Source organism: Cordyceps fumosorosea (genome assembly GCF_001636725.1).
Source record: "Cordyceps fumosorosea ARSEF 2679 chromosome Unknown scaffold_22, whole genome shotgun sequence".
NCBI classification, from domain to species: Eukaryota; Fungi; Ascomycota; class Sordariomycetes; order Hypocreales; family Cordycipitaceae; genus Cordyceps; species Cordyceps fumosorosea.
The window spans coordinates 291563-302949 of record NW_017387322.1 but is presented as its reverse complement, the minus strand read 5'-3'; the positions used below and the strand labels follow the sequence as shown (position 1 = coordinate 302949).

Below are 11387 nucleotides of genomic sequence, written 5' to 3'. Positions count from 1 at the left end.
TTACAGAAGCTTCAACTCGACGACACATCTCTCAATACCCATCGTCTCGCGCATATTCCTCGTCGGCAGCCGCCCTTCCATTTGCCACCGAGATCTCGTTTCGCATACTCACCGCCGGCCTTACTTGCAGTGCCTATCACGCTTCCCCGATCAGCGTCTTTAGCAACTCACTGCACCAATACATCTCCTCCAACTTCCAGGTCGAGTCTATCGCTCCTCTCGTCTGCTGAGTTCCCCCCCCATCATTCACCGCGGCAATGGCCGCCAATATGCAGCACATGGCTGGCGCTGGCCACATGGTGTCCCAGCAACAACAACAACAACAACAACAACAACAACAGATGCGGATGCAACAGCAGCATGTCCCAGCCGGCACCCCGCACGGTACAACTATTCTCGCCCGACTCTCCAACACACCGGTTCCCCCGCGAGATTGGCACGCTGGCGTTACTATGAATGACCGCGTTGGCAGGACCTTTGAACTGTATGTTGCCTACACGGCTGCCCTTCAACATGTGCCGTCTCATTTTTGGGCCTCCAACTCCTCCGCTTAAACTAATACTCCTTCCAGTTTCTCCAATGTTCAACTTGGTCCCGGAGTCAACCCAGCGCGCGCCTTGGAAATGTCTATTAATTATGAAATTCAAACCTTCAAAACTTCCCAGTCCAAGGTAAACAACCAACTTCCACATTTTCACATCCACCATTAGTGCTAACCCCGAATCCCAGGATCACTATATGGGCCAAATGAACCAAAAAATCCAGGACTTCTTCAGAAGGCGCCAAGAAAACACTAACACTCTACAAAACAGCCTCGACGCTAATGCACAAGCCCAGGCTGCCCTCAACCTGCAACAACAGATGAATCGTGGCTTTGGTCCCCAACAGGGCTTTCCTGGCATGAACCAGGCCATGCAGGGCCAGCAGAGGCCCAACCAGCAACAGATGCTCCAGTTGCAGCAGCAGCAGCAGCAGCAGCAGATGGCCGCAACCATGGGCATGGCCCATCAAGCAGGTCGTGGCATGGCCGGCCCAGGTCAGCAATTCGCCATGGGCCCCGGCGGCCCTGGGCAACGTCCTGGCGGCAACATGAGTTTTGATAACCTCCCCCCGGCCGACCGTGAAAAGGTTCTCCAGCTTGCCGGGAAACTTTTCAGCCAGGCGTCCGAGAGCACTAGGAATCAGATCCGCAATCAGCTCCGAAGCAAAATGGCTGCCCAGAATCCAAGTCTTCTGGCCCAGGGCCGTGATCCCTGCATGATGTACTTCCAACAGCAAGCCTTTCAGCTACTCGCCAGGCAGGCCGCCGCAAGCAGAGCCAGCCAGGCTGCTAACATGATGCCTCAGCAAGCTGCCATGATGCAGCAGCAGAATAGCCAACAGCGGGCCAACAACATGATGCCTAATGGTCAGCCCGCCGGCCATGACTTTTCTCAATTCGGCCCCAGCATGGAGAGTATCAAGGACCAGCAGATGAGCGGCCTCATCGCCCAGCAAGCCGGCCAGATGGTCGTCCCTGCTAGCGGTGCCACTCGACATCCCACGCCTCAACCGGGTAACCCGGCCATGGTCGGCCAAGGCCAGAATCAGACACCCCGCCAAGGCCAGCAGCCAGGTCAACAGCAGCAGCAGCAACAGCAGCAGCAGCAGCAACAACAACAGCAACAGCAGCAGCAGCAACAGTTGAAGCTGAACCAGGCCTCGCAGCAAGCCCAGGCTGCTCAAATGAAGCAGATGCACAGCCAGCAGGGTATGATTATGGACCAAAATCAGAGCCCCGGTATAAACCCTGCCGCCAACCGTGGGCCAAATGCCGTACATCCCATGGGAACCCCCAACAATCAGCATGGTAACATGCCCTTTGGCAACCTCCCGCTCAATCAAAGGTTCCAAGGCAATGCGAACTTGCAGGCCATGGTGATGGCCATGGCTTCTGGCATGACCCAAGAGCAGCAACACAGTCTGAGCCAGCTTCAAGATGAGAAAATAGTGGAGGTGGTGCGCAGGTGGGCTCTAGCACAGCGTCAACGCAGCCAAATAGGGGGCGCAGCTCCTTTACAGCAGCAGCAAAATCAGCTGAATCCAAACCTAGCCGGCGCAGCTCTCCAAGGAGCGATGCAGCAGCAGCAGCAGCAGCAGCAGCCGCCGCCTAACGTTGCAAATCCAAACGGCATGCCTCCACAAGGACAAGGTGTTATGAGTGGTCTACAACAACAACAAGCGGACAGCCTGGATATACCACCCCAGCTCCGTAAGAATCTCCCCCACATGCCACCTGAGGTCAAGAAATGGCGTGACCTTAAGATCTGGCTAAACACGACCAACACTGTTCCTCTGCAAACCAAGCAAGCTCTTGTTCAAATGCAAAAAGTGCATTGGTCGCAGACTTACGGGCGTATGACCCCCTACCAGCAACGCTTCAGCCAGCAGCACAACCAGCAGCAGCAGCAACAGCAGCAACAGCAAGGTCAGCAACACGACCCACTTCAAACTCTTCAGCAAAGCCAGCAACCCCTTCAATTAGCCCAACAGCAGCCACAGGGCCAGCGGCCACAACCGCAGCCGCAGCCGCAGCAGCAGCCGCAGCAACAGCAGCAGCCGCAGATGATGAACGGCGGCATGAACATGGTCAACATGGCTCCCAATATGCCCAACTTTTCTCATCAACAGCTGCAGCAAGTCACGCTACAAGAGATTCAACAATTCCGGAACAGGGTGCCTCAATTGGCAAACGCTCCTGACGAGAAAATCCGTCTGATGGTCATGGGTATGAAGCAGCGCAGTCAGATGCAGAATGGGCTTATGCGAGCTCCCAATCAAGGCCTCGGACCTCAGAATCCCATGGCCGGAGCAACTGCTGCACAGACCGCTCAGCAGCAGATCCAACCTCCTCAGCAGCAGGAGACGACTCGCCAGCAGCCTCAACCACCTCAGCAGCAAGCCGGCACAATGTCCAGCGGCATGGCTCCGGCCCAGGCTGCAGCTGCCAAACAGCAGCCGACGCCTCAACAACCGGTCAAAAGCCTCAAGCGGCCAAGCACTGATGATGACGCTGCTGAGGATAACGCCGCCAATGCTAGCAGCGCCGCCGCCACCTCCACCACTGCGCCGACGAACCCAGCCGGCGCTAGACCCAACAGCGCCGCCTCCGGTCCCAAGAGGCTCCCACCGCAGCTCTCAGCTCAGCAAATTGCCAACATGTCTCCGGAGAATAAAGCCAAGTACGAGGCGTTTCTCAGGCATCAGATGGCCAGCAAAGACGGCGTACCAGCCGCCGCTATACAGCCAACCGCTGAGTCGATCAATCGCCTTAAAGTCATTGGCCAAGAAGCGGCGCGCCAGCTCGCGCAGGAACCGATGCCCGACATTCCGATGAGTCCTCAAGAACTGGAGGAGACTGGTGCGAAGCTGAAACGGATCGTAAACGATATGAGGAAAGTTGGACGTCCTCTCACCAAGTGGTTCGCCATCACCGGAGATGAGGGGCGTGCGAGTATGTTCTTCAAATTCCGTCAGCGTCTAATCAGGCAATTTGCCGACGGTGACGCCATGTCGGTTCTTCGCGAATCGTTCAGCATGCGATCCTCAGACCTAGAGCAAGCTAGAGCTATGCTGGAAAGCATGGCCCGAGATCTTCACGCGGCTGCCAAGGCTGGCTTCATGAAGGGGCAGAGCAGTCAGACGCAGCCCGGCCAAGCGGGTCAGCAGGCACCCCCGAACAGCAGCAGCAACGATCAGTCGTCGACAGTGGCACCACTAAACGCAAGAAACCTAGAAAAGAACTCGCAAGCGCTCAACCGGCAAAAGGGCAAGTCCGCAGCAAATCAGCCCCCTCCGGCACCGACGGTGGCTCAGGCACCCGGCTTCCCGACAAACGCATCGTCCCCGCACGGCAATCCCAGCTATATGAGCAAGGCTAAGGATATGAACCTCCAGATCCCGCCGCGCAAGAAGCAAAAGGTGGCACAGCAACCCGGGCAGGCCGCCAACACACCATCGCCGCGGGCCGCCAAGCTGGCGTCGCCTGAAATGAAGCGGGCGCCAGAGCCAGCTGCAAAGCCGGTGTTTCTGTGTCGTGAATCAGGCTGCGACCTGCCCACTGTCGGTTTTGCTACGGAACAGTTGTTGAAGCAGCATGTTGAGGAGGAGCATGTCAAGCCAAAGGAAGACCCGGCCAAGTTTACGCAGGAGAGCCTAGCGTTGGCGATTGGGCTAGAGCCGGACGGTACGCCAAAGAAGCATAGCGGAGAGGCGGCGCCGGCAATGATTCCGTCTGGCTCGAAGCAAGGACAAGGGCCCACGGCGATGAAGAGATCTAGCAGCGCGCTGAGCCGAGCACAGGCCAGTGGGCGGGTTGAGAACGGAACGCCCAAGACAACGCCAGCGGAACCGATGACACCCGGATCGGTAGATGTGTGGGCGGGGTCGGAACTTGACCAGCAAGCGCTGCTGAGCAACATGGGGTTTGAGAGCGGGGCGCTACGGACGGTGATTAATGAGGCTCGGCTGTTTCGTTCGCTGACACCCAACGACACGCCTGAGTCAAGCAAGGATAGCGGTGCGAGCGAGCCCAGCAGTGACATTTCGGAGGGTACGGCGCTGGACATTGACATGAGGTGGCAGAATCTGGGCCCGGATCTACTGCTGGACATGGGCAATGGGGATGGATCTTTGACGCTGGATCCGTCTCTCCTTCTGGACCCTTTGGCAGGGCCCGCTCCGGACTGGGACGACGTGACTGTCGATTTTGACAAGCCGTTTCAGTTTGACACGAGCCGTTATTATTTCAATACGGAGTCGTAAGAGCTGCAGGTGGTGTGGGTGAAGTGCAGTGATGCACCCCATTGTCTTATTCAGCTTATTGGGGCTTCTTTCTGCTGTCTTGTTATTTTTCTTGTTGACTTTTTACTATTTTGGGATCCAAGCCACTCGTTTCTTTATGGCAAGGCTGGATGGTTAATACACAAAAAGGAGGGAACATGGGCGGCAGCGACAAGCGAATATTTTTGTATTTTGGACTGGTTCGGCACTGATTTTTGTTTTGGCAATTGCTGTTGGTTGTCAAGTCTTGGGACTTGAGGGATTTCATTCAGGATATATACCCGGTTGATTTTTGTAATGATTGCCATGGACAGTGGAGCAAAGGACCATGCATCCATGCATGTTGGGATAGAGGTGCAAATTCCTAGGAGTCTAACGGGGTGATGATGAGGGTGGTATTGTTCAATAGGTCAGATGAGATGTATTCACAATGGCGTTTCTTTCTATTGAGAATTCTTACATGGCAGTTTTGGTTGAGTTTTGTGTTGTCTGTGCTACTTGTGTTGGTGACTCTTGGTTGACAGGTTGTGTGTAATTAGTAACAAGTGTATCCATCCATATGTATGAATCTTGGTGCTGAATGATCAACTACTCGTGATGACTATTTTCTGGTGCCTTTTCCCAGGTCAACTTGTCCCCCCCGGCTTTTTTTTTTTGCTCCCTTTCCGTATAAAGACTGCGCCTTGAGCGTATATGATCGACTCTTTGCCGGGTAGGTGATTGTTGGTGGTCTAACGGACCACGGAAGATCAGCGAAATGGGGGCGCAGACGGCGGCTGGCCGTTGAGGCTAGCTATGTATGTATGTACGTCGCAGAGACGGGCGCTAAGCTAGATCCAGGTAACGTGAAGAGACACGAAGGAACGCGACGGGAGGATCCACCTGGTTTTGTATTGGTCGAGTAATTCGAGTGGTATGCATCAGATGTTTTTTTTTCTGGTAGGTAACTGAACGAATTTTATATAGTTGCAGTCGAATCATGATCGAATAGGAAAAAAAAAAAGGGTTGAAGCAACCACGAAAATGAAAATGGCTGCCCACCTGCAGCTTGGGGGCTGGGTTGCAAAGACGGAAAACACGCTACGGACCTACCTAAACTTAGTACCTTGGGAGGCGCGATGAAGAAGATTGCATTTTTTTTATTCTACCTAGTTTATTTATCGGCATTGGCACCAAGACCAGGCACAAACCACGGTTGTTGTGGGGGTGCACCTACAGCTTCCCAGCTTTGTTAGGCCTGTTAGGTGCTAGCACCACGGAGCACTCGCTCCAACTGCCCGCCACCCGTTCATACCTCCAACTACTACCAACTACACAAACACGTCCCTCCCCCAAGCACAACAACTTCGCGTCTTTCTTCTATTCCATCCTCCTCGAGTGGCACCAGAAGAACAACATTATCTAAAGCGTTTCCCCCTTTCCTCACACTCTGTCAAACTAGAGCTACTCTTCGCTGGCAACCTCCCCGCTCTAGACGCGGCCCGCCACCACGGTCTGTCTCTATCGCCTATTACACGTTCTTGTCTCTTCATCGTCTTCCTCTCTCCATCTTGCAGGCTTCTCTCCCGCCAGTCTTGGAATTGCATATCTTCATCTTTGTCAATTCCACCCCCCTCTTAATCTCTTCTTCTTCCAGCTTCCCACGATGAACGCCGCCTCGCCGAGGAGACGCGCCGCGCTGGCCCCCCTCGACGCGAACGCCGCGACCACGACGCCTCCCCCCTCGACGACCGGCAAGCCTCACGCGAGCGGCGACTATACCACTGCACCGTCCACCAAGCCGACGCCTCTGCATGCGATGCGGAAGTCGTCGAGCGGCAGCCTGCTGCTGTCTTCCGCTCCCGCGCTGCCTCCACCGACGACGGCCCGCGCCGCCGCCGTCGGCAGCACGCCGTCGGTGGGCGGCAAGAAGCGCCCCGGGACGGACGGCAAGGACGCCGGCCAAGATCAGCAGGCTGTCAAGAAGAGCAAGCTGGATCACGAGCGCGACGATGACCGTGTGCCCGAGTCGACGCAGAGCTCCACGACCACGAATGTGACGAACGTGACGACTTCGTCCTCCGCGACGGCCGTGGCTGCTGCCGGGCGTAGCAGGACACATAGCCCAGACGTCAGCTCCCTGTTCGACTCGGCCGAGGCCGACTCCACGTGGGCCACGACAACCACGGAGCCCGACCCCGTCGCGCCCGTCATCGTCCCCGCGATACCTCGCCCCAACACCGTCACGCTGACCCCCCCCCCCCGGGCCTCACTCCCCAAGCAACAACATCACCCTACAATGAATAAGAGGCAAGAGCTGACAGGATCATGTGCGTGTTGTAGAGAGTCGAGATTCTGAGACTGCGCCTCGGACTGGCCAGCTACAAGCTCCGCACGGGGCAGGTTGACGTGCCCCTCGCCGACCTCCAGCCGCGACGGCTCCCACCCGTCGGGACCCCGCCACCGCCGGCGATAGTGAGGAACGCGGCAGAGCAGCGTGAGCGAGAGGAGGACGAAGTGGTGGAGGAAACGCCGCCGTCGACTCAGGAATCCGCTCCGGCACCGGCGGCGGCCGTTGCGGCCTTGGCGACCATGGCGTCGCGGTGAAACACGCTCATTTCTCACCACATTGCAATGGCAGGCTGCACTTTCCGTTTTTTTTTTCATTGTTCTTGTTTTCTTTGGTACGGCGTTTTCAATTTTTTTTTAACGTCTGGGTCCTACTCGGCGGCGGTGTTTTTGTTTCTGCCGCGTTCCCCTTCTTCTATTCTGTGTTTCGGGGAGGCGAACGCACATGTAATACCTTTCTTCTTCACACACACTCACATACACTTTGGCGTTGATGGCAGACGGGCGGGTATATCGGGCAGAGACAATCGACTCTTGACGTGACATCTTTCACGCCTGGTTGATGTCCTATCATTTTCTTTATATTGTAACTGTATTGTATTGGAATGTCTTGTTCGTTCTTTTGGTGGGCGTAAATGGGCAATCTGGGTTACATGTGGGCAAGTCAAACACGCAAGACCCCATAGAAATCAAAGACATCTGCACTTGGAAGACGACGCAAAAGCATCGCCTGTATGTTGACATGTTTTTACCAAGTTGTGCAAATTGACCATCAGCCTTGCTCATCGCTATTCAACTCCAATCTTTACATAAATCACTCCGCTCATCCTCCTCGTCTCACTCCCATCACCCACCCACCCGCATCCTCATACGCCATCAACTCCGCGCCTCTGAAACACACATCAACACATGCAACTTAGTCAATCAGAATCTTGGGCTCCATGACGCCGTACGAGGAAAAAAACTTTTCAAACAGCTTAATGGCAATTCCAATATCAGCGGTGCCGCCCGTCTCGCGGATGCTGTGCATGCTGAGCTGAGCGTTGCCCACGTCAATCGTGCGCATACCCAGCAGGGCGGCCAGGCCGGGACCAATGGTGCTGCCGCAGAGCGAGTCGTTACGGACAACGAAAAGCTGAAGGGGCACCTCGGCAGCGCGGGCGCACTCCTGCAGGAGCGCGATGCCGGGCGAGTTGGTCGCGTACTTTTGGCTAGCATTGATCTTGATGACAGTGCCCTTGTTCATCGCCGGCTGGTGCGCGCCCTCGTATTTACCCTGGTAGTTTGGGTGTACGGCATGCGCCATGTCGGCTGATACGAGGAGCGACCGCGCGAGCGTCTGCTCAAAGGCCGTCGACTCCTCGCCTGCGTCGCTCGAGACGTACTCGTAGCTCTTGTCCGAATGGGCGTCGCGGCTGTTGCTGCCAGGGAGCACGGCGAGGCGACGCAGGACCGCGGGTAGCATGTTAGAGTGCGCGCCCTGGGCCGATGTGGACCCAATCTCCTCGTGGTCGAAGCAGGCAATCATGCGAATGGTGCTATCATTGTCAAGCGCATCCTTGGCCTGCACGGAGGCGACGAGACCCCGGATGGAGCAGTATGTCATCTCCAAGTTGTCCAGACGGGGGGCGAAAACAAACTCATCGTTGAGCCCACCAACGCAGGCGTCCTGAGTGTCGTAGAGCACCATCTCAAAGTCGATTATTGCATCGACCGAGACACCGGCCTCGTTAGCAATGATGTCGAGGACTGCGGGGTGGTGGCGGTCGGTCATGTCGGCGAGGGGCTGGAAGTCCTCCTCACCGTCGTCGTCGCCACGGCGGCCAGCGTTAGCTGGGGCCTTGTTGAGCTGCTGCTCGGCGAGCGCGGTGATGGGCAGCATCTCCGTCTCGAGGTTGGGGTCGAAGCCGGACTGGCGGTGCAGGTGGATGGCAAGCGTGGGAATGCGGACGAGGGGCTTGTCAATCTTGACGAGCTTGGGCACGATGGAGCCGCCCTGACGGACGAGGACGCGTCCAGCCAAGCTCAGGTCGCGGTCAAACCATGAGGTCCAGATACCGCCGCCGTACTTTTCCACGGCGATCTGGTCGTAACCGACCTGCGACTTCTTGGAGACGGGCTTGAGACGCAGGCAGCACGAGTCGGTGTGGGCGCCGACAACGGCGACGGGGTTGCCCGGGCGCCACTTGTGGCCGACAGCAAATGCGGAGATGGAGGAGCCATTGCGGGTGACGTAGTATTTGCCGCCAGGGCGGACGGAGGAGGCCCAGGAGTCGCGCTCGTGGATTTGCTGGAAGCCAGCCTTTTCAAGGATCTCGACGGCGGTAGCGACGGCGTGGTACGCTGGGGGTTGAGGAGACAGAGGTCAGCGGAGTGAGCACGTGAGGTAGGGAGGGGAGGAGCCTGGCGGAGGGGAGACGTCTGGGCAGAGACAGCGAGCCTTGTACGTACGAGTCGGCGAGGCGTTGACAAAGTCGACAAAGTCGAGGGCAGCCTTGGGAGGAGCCATGATGAAGGCGGAGGTGGAGAAGGCGAGGGCGATCGGAGTCGATCTGGGGTGGTAGTGGTGTTGATGGGGACGGAGAAGGGTCGATAACGGCGATGATCGTATGGAGGCGAGGGGGACGGTGCGCAGATAGCTCATGCAGGTCGGTAGAGCAGAGAGGAGGAAGTATCCGTGGAAGGGGGGAGGAGATGGATAGAAGCTAGAGAGATTGTGTGGGAGGAGAAAATCGATCTTTGCAAAAAGTGTTACGGAACATCAGAGAAACCGGCAAACAGAATTGATTTGCAGCTCGGCCGGGGCTTCCCCTCCTGATGTGGGGCCGCCCATACCCCAGTATGGCAGGTACGGGGGATACGTACCCGGCGACGTTGCGCCGGCACCAGCCGACTGGCCGAGCCGGAGTATACATACTGGACTGTGCCTACAGCGGCTGGTCAATGTAGAGTTTGGGCAGCAGTGAACCACGGAAAATAGCTGACTGATGAGTTATACACATTGCCAGTTGTGTAGCACAGTAGCCTGCTGCAACAGACAAGAACTCGTTGCACCGTGGCTTGCTGGGGCACTCCGAATTATTGCCTCTACTGCGAGATGACTTTGGACAAAATTAGTTTTCTACTAAATACCCAAGCTTCCTACAGTGTATCTCATTTCGCCTTGAGATTTCCCCTATTAAACGAAAAAAAAAATTGTACGCATAAATCATCATCGCATCCAAGCTTCTATTCCAACTCCTACCTCCCGTCAGCTCTCCCAAACCCCTCTCCATCATACTCCTCCATCGACATGCCGCCCTCCTCGCTCATCGAATTTCCATTCTTCCCACGCACCGCCCCCGGCTTGTCAAACACTAACCCCGGGCTTCCAAACAGCAGCGCCACGCCCGCCAGCACCACCATGACGCCCTCGAGCACGATGAACGGCACCTCCTCGCGGAACAGCTTCCCCCCATACCCATCCTTGAGCTCCGCCACGCGGAACGCACAGCGCGCCAAGATGAACACGCACGCCGCCGCGAGCGCCGCGAAGAAAGCCACGCTCCGCCAGGCCGCGAGCTCCGCGCGCGCGCGGCCCGACCGCGCCAGCCGCGCCACGTAGTCGGCGAAGAGCGCCGCAAAGGCCGCTAGCACGACCACCTGCAGGATCAGGCCGGCCATGGAGATGTGCACGCCGGTGCGGCGGCCGTCGCGCTCCGTGGTGGAGAGCGCGCCGCCGATGGCCTGCAGCACCAGGCAGGCGACGTCGAAGGGGATGAAGATCCAGTAGAAGAGCGACGGCGGGCGCACGCGCGACAGGTCGGGCGCGAAGTGGACGATGGTCTTGGAGAGGGTGACGTAGATGGACGCGGTGAAGAAGACGGGCGCGATCGTGAGGCAGACTGGGACACGGCGTGTTAGTTGACTGCAACAAGGGAAAGGGAGAAGGAGAGCGCACTGATTTGAACCATGAAGCCGTAGTAGGAGAATGGATTGTGCCACATCATGATGCGGCCCACGTAGCCCAGGATCTCGGCCACGCAGCCGAGCAGCATGCCCGTCATGAAGCCCCAGCTGCGCCAACGCACGCCCAGGTACGCGTGCGCGGCGCCGATGACGGCGAAAAGCACCAAGAACACGACGTTGGCCGCCAGCGACGGCCGGTAGCCAAACATGGACCACGCTATCGGGCATGTATCAAGGCTACACGGCGTGTTGGGGCCGAAGATGTCTTGCGGCCGGCTCTGGAAAGACAT

At 57.1% G+C, this 11387-nt stretch overlaps 4 protein-coding genes across 4 annotated transcripts; 2 read left to right on the top strand and 2 right to left on the bottom strand.

The window, feature by feature from the left end:
- Positions 1 to 269: 269 nt before the first annotated feature.
- Positions 270 to 4803, top strand: ISF_07528 (hypothetical protein; the record flags this gene model as incomplete). The annotated part of the gene is made up of 3 exons (XM_018851131.1): positions 270 to 484; positions 572 to 671; positions 730 to 4803. The coding sequence occupies 3 exons, from the start codon at positions 270 to 272 to the stop codon at positions 4801 to 4803; spliced, it is 4389 nt and encodes a 1462-aa protein (XP_018701727.1).
- A 1663-nt stretch (positions 4804 to 6466) lies between these two features.
- Positions 6467 to 7407, top strand: ISF_07527 (cyclin-dependent kinase; the record flags this gene model as incomplete). Its single annotated transcript, XM_018851130.1, has 2 exons — positions 6467 to 7042; positions 7144 to 7407. 2 exons carry the CDS (start codon positions 6467 to 6469, stop codon positions 7405 to 7407), a joined length of 840 nt encoding a protein of 279 aa, XP_018701726.1.
- Positions 7408 to 8065: 658 nt separating this feature from the next.
- ISF_07526 (aspartyl aminopeptidase) lies at positions 8066 to 9793 on the bottom strand (the record flags this gene model as incomplete). The annotated part of the gene is made up of 2 exons (XM_018851129.1): positions 8066 to 9492; positions 9601 to 9793. The coding sequence occupies 2 exons, from the start codon at positions 9791 to 9793 to the stop codon at positions 8066 to 8068; spliced, it is 1620 nt and encodes a 539-aa protein (XP_018701725.1).
- A 596-nt stretch (positions 9794 to 10389) lies between these two features.
- Positions 10390 to 11387, bottom strand: ISF_07525 (RTA1 like protein; the record flags this gene model as incomplete). Its single annotated transcript, XM_018851128.1, has 2 exons — positions 10390 to 11033; positions 11090 to 11387. The coding sequence occupies 2 exons, from the start codon at positions 11385 to 11387 to the stop codon at positions 10390 to 10392; spliced, it is 942 nt and encodes a 313-aa protein (XP_018701724.1).